The sequence below is a fragment of the Martes martes genome (assembly GCF_963455335.1).
Source record: "Martes martes genome assembly, chromosome: 7".
NCBI lineage: Eukaryota > Metazoa > Chordata > Mammalia > Carnivora > Mustelidae > Martes > Martes martes.
Genome location: NC_137894.1, coordinates 111,604,093 through 111,613,820, shown reverse-complemented (window position 1 = coordinate 111,613,820; position 9,728 = coordinate 111,604,093). Strand labels below are relative to the sequence as shown.

At 36.8% G+C, this 9,728-nt stretch overlaps 1 protein-coding gene across 4 annotated transcripts in view; it reads right to left on the bottom strand.

Annotated features, from left to right (window-relative positions):
* Window positions 1–2,757: 2,757 nt before the first annotated feature.
* GPHN (gephyrin) overlaps window positions 2,758–9,728 on the bottom strand; it is a 661,506-nt gene continuing 654,535 nt past the window's right edge. For 3 of the 4 annotated variants that reach the window (XM_080807346.1, XM_080807345.1, XM_080807347.1), the window contains 2 exons: window positions 5,073–5,169; window positions 2,764–3,752 (listed from right to left, as the gene is read on the bottom strand). In XM_080807346.1, coding sequence (XP_080663472.1) covers window positions 3,619–3,752; window positions 5,073–5,169 — 231 coding nt within the window. In that variant the 3' untranslated portion in view covers window positions 2,764–3,618. Of the gene's footprint in view, window positions 3,753–5,072; window positions 5,170–9,728 lie in introns of all 4 variants that reach the window. The other variant, XM_080807348.1, reaches the window with a different exon arrangement.

The following is a 9,728-nucleotide window of genomic DNA, read 5'->3' as shown; positions in this document are numbered from 1 at the left end:
CATCCACCCTTATATCAAACGCCACTACCATGTAAATGATCCCCAAGGTTATATCCAGCCAGTATCTCTTTTGTGAGCTCCTAACCTATACTTTAAATGCAACAGGATATGCCTACCCTAGTATTCCTCTGGCATCTCAAACATAGATTCAAACCCATCATCTCCTCCACAAAATTTATTTTTTGGCTAATGGTTTAACATTTTCTCTGTCAGTTAAGACCAAAGAGTTTGATTCATCTCTTACTTCAATACCTTCCTTTCCAGAATTTGGAATCAGTCATAAAACTCTTTCCATTCTTCATGTCCAGAAGCACATTCATCTGTCATGATCGTCCCACCACCATCACTCACACCACTAATGTGAAGGCTGTCATGTGAAGGCTGTCATCACCTCGCCACACCCCCACCCCCCAGCTGCAGCACCAAATCACTTCTTAACTCCTGTCTTACTCCAGTTCCCCCCAGGCTAATCTGTCCTCCTCAGTGCTGCCAGACCATTTTCCCTAAAAGACAGTTCTGATCCTAACATTTCCCTGATTAGGAGTCTTGAAACAGTTTGATATCTCTAGAATAAATCTATACTCCTTAACCTGGTATTTAAAACTTCTTAGTTTGGGCCTCAAACCTGTAATGTACCTTCTTGGTCTTACAAATATATCAGTTTTCTGTTTCTGTAGTTTGATCTGTAAGAGTATGGACTCTGATATCAGTGAACCAAATAAACAAAAATCCTTGGCAGGTGGAGCTTACATTCTATGATAAAAATGGTTATTATTAATTGTCCATAATCCTCTATTTTTGGAATACCCTTCTTCCTGCATCAACATCATCATTAAAATTTTAGCCTTCCTTCAAGATCACCAAAATCCCATCTTGCTCCTTGAAATCTTACCTTGAGGAGGCTCTCACTTGAACTCTCCCAACTCCTTAAATCTGAATTATGGTATTTATCATATTCTATATACTCTACCATGTATTACCAAATATCAAGCATATTAAATATTATAGCTACTTGTACATTTTTGTCATTTCCCTCGATGGAGTATAATGTCAGTTGTTATCCCTATACTTTTTTTAAACAGTGGCAGGTGTACCTTGTACCCAAGCATATAGTAGATGCTTAATACATGTTTCTTCAATGAATGCAAGTAAAGAACATTTTGCATGATCTTTCATTTAACTTCTATTAATTAAATTTAAGTTCTTTAAATGAAAATATAAAATATTTAAAATATAGATAGTTCTAATTTCAACTCTGGAAATATAAAAATATCAGTATCAAATTTTTCTTGTTTACTACTTGGCTTTATTCATCACCATCATTTGACACCTTGTTTACTAGTAGCCCAATTTTTGTTGTTTGATTTGCTAAGTATACCCTACAGGATATTTACTGTCCCTTGTTACCGCCATTAGAAAGTGCCTCTAAGAAATACAAATCAAAACTACAATGAGATACCACCTCACACCAGTCAGAATGGCTAAAATTAACAAGTCAGGAAATGACAGATGCTGGCGAGGATGCGGAGAAAGGGGAACCCTCCTACACTGTTGGTGGGAATGCAAGCTGGTGCAACCACTCTGGAAAACAGCATGGAGGTTCCTCAAAAAGTTGAAAAGAGAGCTACCCTATGACCCAACGATTGCACTACTGGGTATTTACCCTAAAGATACAAATGTAGTGATCCAAAGAGGCACGTGCACCCGAATGTTTATAGCAGCAATGTCCACAATAGCCAAACTATGGAAAGAACCTAGATGTCCATCAACAGATGAATGGGTAAAGAAGATGTGGTATATATACACAATGGAATACTATGCAGCCATCAAAAGAAATGAGATCTTGCCATTTGCGACGATGTGGATGGAACTAGAGGGTATTAAGCTTAGCGAAATAAGTCAGTCGGAGAAAGACAACTATCATATGATCTCCCTGATATGAGGAAGTGGAGATGCAATGTGGGGGGCTTGGGGGGAAGGAAAAGAATAAATGAAACAAGATGGGATCGGGAGGGAGACAAACCATAAGAGACTCTTAATCTCACAAAACAAACTGAGGGTTGCTGCGGGGAGGGGGATCGGGAGAGGGTGGTGGGGTTATGGACATTGGGGACAGTATGTGCTATGGTGAGTGCTGTGAAGTGTGTAAACCTGGCGATTCACAGACCTGTACCCCTGGGGATAAAAATACATTATATGTTTATAAAAAAATAAAAAATTTTAATTAAAAAAAAAAAGAAAGTGCCTCTAAGTTTTTTATTACTGGATCCATGTGGACAGAGTTTATTTTGTTTGTATATTTTCTATGTGTAGCACAGATTTTTCCCATTTCTCACTTCCTTCCTAACATGATAAAAAAAACTTCTAGTTACTCACCAGCAATTCTCTGGTTCATTACTTATTCTTTTTCTCCATTCCAAAGAACTGTAGATGTTTGAAATTTGTTTTTATTGCATCTATGATAAGAAATTAGTTTTTTTCTCTGTATCAAGTTTCTTCCCTCTAAATTTGCTTGTTATTCTCTAGCTATGACTGAAAAGACCAGACCAACTGTAGGTTCTCTCTCATATTTTCTAATTTGTATTTTCACAATGCTGTAGTAAAATACAGAGATAAATTATATCACATTTTCAACCACCTTTATACCACTTACCCTTGCCACATCATCTTAACTATTCCTTTTGTCCAAGCAGAACCGCATTAAAATGGCATGACATCTTCTCTTTTTTTAATAACAAGACCAATACAATAAATTTTTAAATAATGATCAAGGATTTTTTTTTATTCATTAAGTTTCAGTATCATTACAGAAAATGTTATGGTACAGAGTTGTTTAACATTATTTTTTCTTTGCTCTTGATTTCCACATGAATGCTGGTAACACTAATATCTGTACAAGATCAGTCTTTGATTTTATTTTTTGTTCTGTACAATTTTAAATGTATTGGTTAAAAAGGCTGTCAGCACTTAAGGAAGCAATTTTCCCCCCAGTTTGTTTATTCAAATAAAAGGTATCCAGTTACTGCCCAAGAGTATTGTGCCTTGAGGCTACTGGGGGAGGCACCTCCTCATGCTCTGCAGGGGAGGGTTCTCCCTGAGGCAGGGCAGGGCCTCTACCCAGTCACTCTTCTGTTGGCACTGTGCACATAAACACGAGATACATGATAAAGAACAAGCAAAAGCTCTCTGAAAAGCGTTATGAAGCATACTAAGAAGGGAAATCCAAGTGTTGCCTACGCTAGTATAAATAAGCAGACAGCCTTGATTAAGAGCATAATTAGTTGTATTTTAAAGATGAGAAAAACACAAGTTCTGCAGGCACCTACTGCTGTCTACTAAAAGCTATCGCTATCAGACCTAGCATTGAACACACAAAGCAATTTGCAGGAAAGGAAAAATTTGCTTTGATATAATCAGAATAGAGTTGTCTGTTAAGATTTATTTTTAGGTGTTTTTTTCTTTAAAAGGTATTTAAATTCTTCTGAAATATAGTTCAAGATGTTGACTATACAGATCAACTTTTATCCAAATCAGAAAAACTAGCTGTGCCGTTGCATATTACAGGATACAGTCAATGATATGTGGACATGCATCAAAGCTTTCTTGCTCTGGTGACCATCATAGCCGTCCAATGACCATGACATCCACCACCTCGCCCTTGTGGAGCTCCACATACTGCTCTGTCTTTGGAGGTAGCATCAACAACCCGTTGGCACTGCGCATGCTCATCAGACGGCTGCTCATCTGGTTACCTAGAAAGAAAGATCTCATTACAGCAGCAACATCACAGTGCATACAGTTGGGAGTGCTTGCAGTTCTTTTCAAAATAAACACCAAGGAACAGAAACACAGGTCTTCGAGAGGAAGGGAGAAGATCAGGCTTCCCCTAGGAAGGGGAGCCTTGCTACTGTATCCTACTTCCTTCTCACTAAACTTTAAAAATAAACATTAGAAATTACTGCTTCAAAGAATAAAACAGGATTTTATACACTATGCAAAATGCCACTGAATTTTTCAGTTCAGGCTATAATGTTATGTGTGTCTGAAAAGAGAGGTTTTTAAAACTTATTTTTAAGAAGACAATAACCATTTCTTCAGTGTTTACTAAGTGCTGGACAGCACAGCGGGTAGTTTCCTTAACTATCTTATTTAATTTGTATAAGATTCAAAAGAGGTTAGGTAATTTGCCTACGGTCCTACTAACTAGTTGGTGGCCAATTTGAATGCAAGTCTGAAGGAAACACTACCTATGTATTCAGTCACTATGTTAACTGATATTTGCACTTGATAGGACCTTTGTTTAAAGGGTAATACAGTTTTTCTGGAGACACATCAAAAGTTAGGTAAATATGACTAGAATACTTGAGAATAAAAGTTTAAAGTCTAGAGGAGGTAACTATAGAACTCTTGAGTTACCAATATTGATGTCTTAGTCCTTAAACTTTACCAGTATCTAAGATATAATAGAGGCTACAGAGAATCCCATTATAACTGAGCTCGAATCTCACATTATAGGGTAGCATAATCATAGTACCCTCCTTTATCTACAACCAAACTTTTATACTCAGGACTTAGAGGTTGAACATATACATAAAGTCTCCCATAATTCTTGGGAAGCCTGGGTGGCTCAGTCGGTTTACCAGCTGCCTTCGGCTCAGGTCATGATCCCAGGGTCCTGGGATTGAGTACCACATCAGGCTCCCTGCTCAGCGGAGAGCCTACTCCTCTCTCTGCCTCTGCCACTCCCCCTGTTTGTGTGCTCTTTCTCTCTGACAGATATATAAATAAAATCTTTTAAAAAAATCTTCCATAATTCTAGAATTATATTTCAAAAGTGTATCTAGAAAATATGGTTCAATGGAATAAGTAAACCTTTATTAAAAAAATTTGTTTTTACTCTTGTTTTCTTCTTACGCTGTGCTGTTTGGGAATAATTTAACTCATCTCTCTTTCAAAAAGGACAATGTATAACAATTACAAAATTAGGTATATCCAAGGAAGAGAGGTTATACATAGTTTTGCGTTTTAACAGGATACATGCATAGAAAGAGCCACCGGTATGAATGACTAACCTGTACTCTGTGCCCAAGGCAGTGGTTCTTGGTGATGCCAAGTCAGTATACACCGATGGTATTCTGGGCGAGGGTCCAGTTTTACATCACATGATAACTATAGAATACACAGTAAATGAAAACAAACTGATCACCTGATCATCTCTTAAAACTACAGGGTGGTAGAAGTTGTGCAAAGAATAAAGTAGACATGAAAAATATCCTGGCATTCTGCTGTTTCCACCACTGCCACCTTATGTTCCTAATACAGGAAGTCCAGAGGCTGGGTTGCTCTGGTGAAAAGAGAAAAGAAGGCTAAGAAGTTGGTATTCATAGTGGGGAAAAGGGCAGATGAATAAGATAAGGTCTATCTTTGAAGTCTAATTTTATGGGTTGATAGTATAGATACCTTTGATTTATAAATTGAAAAATCAAAGCAAAATTTTTTTCAAAGCAGATTTTTTTTAACACTGAAAATAAAAGAAATAGAAGTAAACAAACAAATAAGCTCAATATCCATTTATATGTCTATCAATCTGTCTATCCCTACAATAAATATTTACTGAGACACTCTTTAGCTACCCATTCATATATCTACCTTTAAAATAAAAGGGCTAGTTACCTTTTCTCTTGAATATTTCCCTAGTGTCCCAATACTGAGATATAATTTTGTTTAAGGCAAATAAAAGTAATCTATTCTAAAAGTTATACCATTTTTGTTTAGCACACCAATGGTACTAAAAGAATTCCTATAAATGAGTCTTTGCTGGGCATCTTTCATATCTTTCCAATAAGGACAAAATCCTCTCTAAGATAGCAACTTCAGTTTATACACAATATGGAATGACTAATTAACCTTTAACCTAGAGCCATTAAAAAAAATCTATTTCATTAAATTTACCCTGAAATCCGATAAATTAAAGTGATAATGTGTTGGTACCAGGTGCCTAAGAGGTAGCCCTTGAACGAGCTAATACAGTGTATAATTATGGACTATAGTCCTCAAAGATGAGTTCAATGTTAATGAATATAAGACTTGCTCATTTTCCATTAGCATAATAATCATTTGTTACTCTACCTTAAAATGGTCCAGAAACCCTTTATCCAACTAAAACAGGTATTACTTAGACCAGTGATAAAATATAACTTGAAGATCCTAGAAATTTTGATTTAAGTAAGTCTATCTTCAATCCATTCTGTTTATGCTGGTTTTATTTTTATTTATTTATTTATTATTAACATATAATGTATTATTAGCCCCAGGGGTACAGGTCTGTGAATTGCCAGGTTTACACACTTCACAGCACTCACCATAGGACATACCCTCCCCAATGTCCATAACCCAACCACCCTCTCTCTACCTGTTTATGCTGTTTTTAAACATTCTAATTATTCACTCTGACAATCCCTGCTTTTCCTCTGGAATCCTGAATAAAATTCAATTCTAAGGTGTTTTTCCTTGATTAAATCATATGCAACTATTTCATATCTACTGAGGTGTAACTTGCCATTATTCCTAAATTTTTGTGTGCTAATTTTGATGACAAAAATGTCTCTTTTTCAGTTCCTCTCTGTGTATATGGGTGTTCTCCAGAATGAAACTACAAGAGCCATTCCCATGGCTGTGTTATTTGCTAAGTGTTTAAGCAGATTTTTTTTTCCCTCAGCAAAGGCATGGAATGGCTCTTGGTAGTTCAGTGGGACAAATACCAGGATGGGGTGATATCTGACAGCTAGGTTTGACTCCCACTTGTACTCCTAATGGATGTGCTGTATTAGCAAATTATTTTGCTTTCCTGTACCAGTTTGTTCATCTATGAAATAGGATTGTTTGTTTTAAAGGAAGATATTTGTGGTAATTTAAGAAACAAGAATGAATTACAGCAAGAGATGAAACGGACTAGATTTTTATGGTATTTTACTAAAACACAGAATACTTTATTAGCCAACATATTTAGTTGTACTGACATTATAGTTCTGGCATATTATATCACTCAGCTTCAGAAACCACTTACTATGAGTGTCAGTGCTTATAAGAATGATGTACATGAATGAGTAAACACAGACTTTTTTTTTGGTGAAAAAATTGATGTTTCACTTCAATGACTTCTTCTATTCATTCAAAATTGAAGTGGGCTGTGGACTCGGACTGTTTCCTCTGTTTCCTTTTGAATACTTTTCTGACATGCAATAGTTACTCAAGAGACAAAACTGTATTATGCGGTATAGTATTATATGGTGTAAATACTAACATGTAAATATTTATGGGAGAAAATTAGAAAAAAAAAGTCAACAGAATAAGAAGACAAGCCACAAACTGGGAGAAAATATTTGTAAAAAAAAAATCTAATGGAGGCCTGTTATCCAAAATATACAAAGAATTCTTAAAACTCAATAACAAACAACTTGATTAAAAAAATGGGCAAGGAGGGGCACCTGGGTTGCTCAGTTGGTTAAGCGACTGCCTTCAGCTCGGGTCATGATCCCGGAGTCCCAGGATCCAGTCCCGTGTCGGGCTCCCTGCTCAGCGAGGAGTCTGCTTCTCCCTCTGATCCTCCCCCTTCTCATGCTCTTTCTCTGTCTGTCATTTTCTCTCTCTCTCAAATAAATAAATATTTTCAAAAAATGGGCAAGGGGCACCTGGGTGGCTCTTGATTTCAGCTTAGGTCATGATCTCAGGGTTGTGAGATGGAGCCCTGCATTGGATTCTATACTCAGCAGGGTGTCTGCTTGAGATTCTCTGTTCCTCTCCCCTCCCTCTGCCCATGTGTGCACTCTCTCTCAAATAAATAAATAAATACATAAATCTCTAAAAAAATATGGGTGAAAGACCTCAATAGATAGCTCATTAAAGAACACATACAGATGGCAAGTAAGCATATTAAAAGATATTCAACATCATATGTCATTAGGGAATTGCAAACTAAAACAATGAGATATCATTACACACCTACCTAAGGCTAAAATGCAGAATTCTGGCCACATCAAATCTTGGTGAGAATGTGGAGGAATTGGAACCCTTATTCATTCCTGGTAGGAATGCAAAATGGTATAGCCACTTTGGAAGATTGGTAATTTCTTACCAAATTAAACATACTCTTACTGTTAAATTTAGCAATTGTGCTCCTTGCTATTTACCCAACTAAATCGAAAATTATGTCCACACAAAAACCTGCACATGGGTTTGTAGCAGCTTTATCCATAATTGTCAAAACCTGGAAGTAATCAAGGTGTCCCTCAGCAGGTATATGGATAAATAAATGGTGGTACATCCAGACAATGAATATTATTGAGCACTAGAAAAAATGAGTTATGAATCCATTAAAAGATTTAGAGGAAACATACAGGCATATTGCTAAGTGAAAAGAGTCAGTCTAAAAAGGCCACATAATTATGGAAAAGACAAAACTATGGAGATAGTAAAAAGATCCAAAATAGCATGGAGGAAGGGATGAATAGGCAGGACACAGAAGGTAATTTTAGGGTAGTGAAACTAATCTGTATGACAGAACAGTGGTGGATACATGTAATTACACATTTGTCAAGACCCTCAGAATATACAACACCAACAGGGAACCCTTGGTAACCTTGTGTGGTAATGATGTTATCAGTGTAGGTAATGATGTTATCAGTTACAGCGAATGTGCCACTTTGGTGCAGAGGTCAACAATGGGAGAGGTTATGCATGTGTGAGGACAGGGGATATATGGGAACTCTCTGCACTTTTCATTTAGTTTTGCAGTGAACCTATATCTAAAAAATAAAATTTATTAACTAAAAAAAAGGAGAATATTTTATACTTCCTTTTTGTCCTGCCCATCTTATAGAGAAGTGATCTTACAGAATTCTCAGAGTAAATAATTAATTGCAAATACAGTGGAATAATTTTATTCCTAGCTGTTAATATGATATTAAAAGAGCACAAAGATGCTAAGTAATCAACCCTTTTTAGGGACATTGAAAAAGGCTTCACAGGGGATGCGGTATCTGAGTTTTATGACTAAGGAATCTTGAAAGCTGAGAAAGGAAATGGTGGTGGTTGGGGAAGAAACTTTTAGGAAGGGGAATAATCACAGGGACAGGCAGGGGGTCTCATATACATTCTGGAAGCAGTAAATGGTTTAATATAGTGAGAGTGCAGGGTGAGATGCTGATGAAGCTAGAGGGGAAAAAAAGGCCTTGGGATGAAGGGCCTCCTATGTTCACGTGAGAAGTTTGGATTTAACCCTGGGGTCATGGGAAGATAGAAGCATTTTAGTCAGAGAAGCTTACATGATTAGAGTTAGATTGGAGGTTTAAGAGGAGGCAAGATTAGAAGAGGGAAATCGTTAAACACATCAAGGGTTATAATCTAGTAAATGTTGGAGCCAGGTTTATTCAAAGCCAGGTTTATTTGTTTACATAAGTCAAGGGATATGGATGGCGAAGGCAGTTTTAGGAGAATGGTGAAGATTTGGAAGGCTGAAATGAATGGAAGAAGTTGATCCATAGGATATAAAGCAATCACAAGGGGAATTTGGGTCCCTGATGAGGTTTGTAAATTGGAAGTGATAATGTGAACAGCTGTAGACTCTTCCTAGTTGTGGCCTAGAAATAAAAGTGAAGGATAAAGAAGGGAGGATTGATCCAAGTTTGTGGATTTTTAGAGTGGGCTATTGTGGAAGGAAGAGGCAAAAA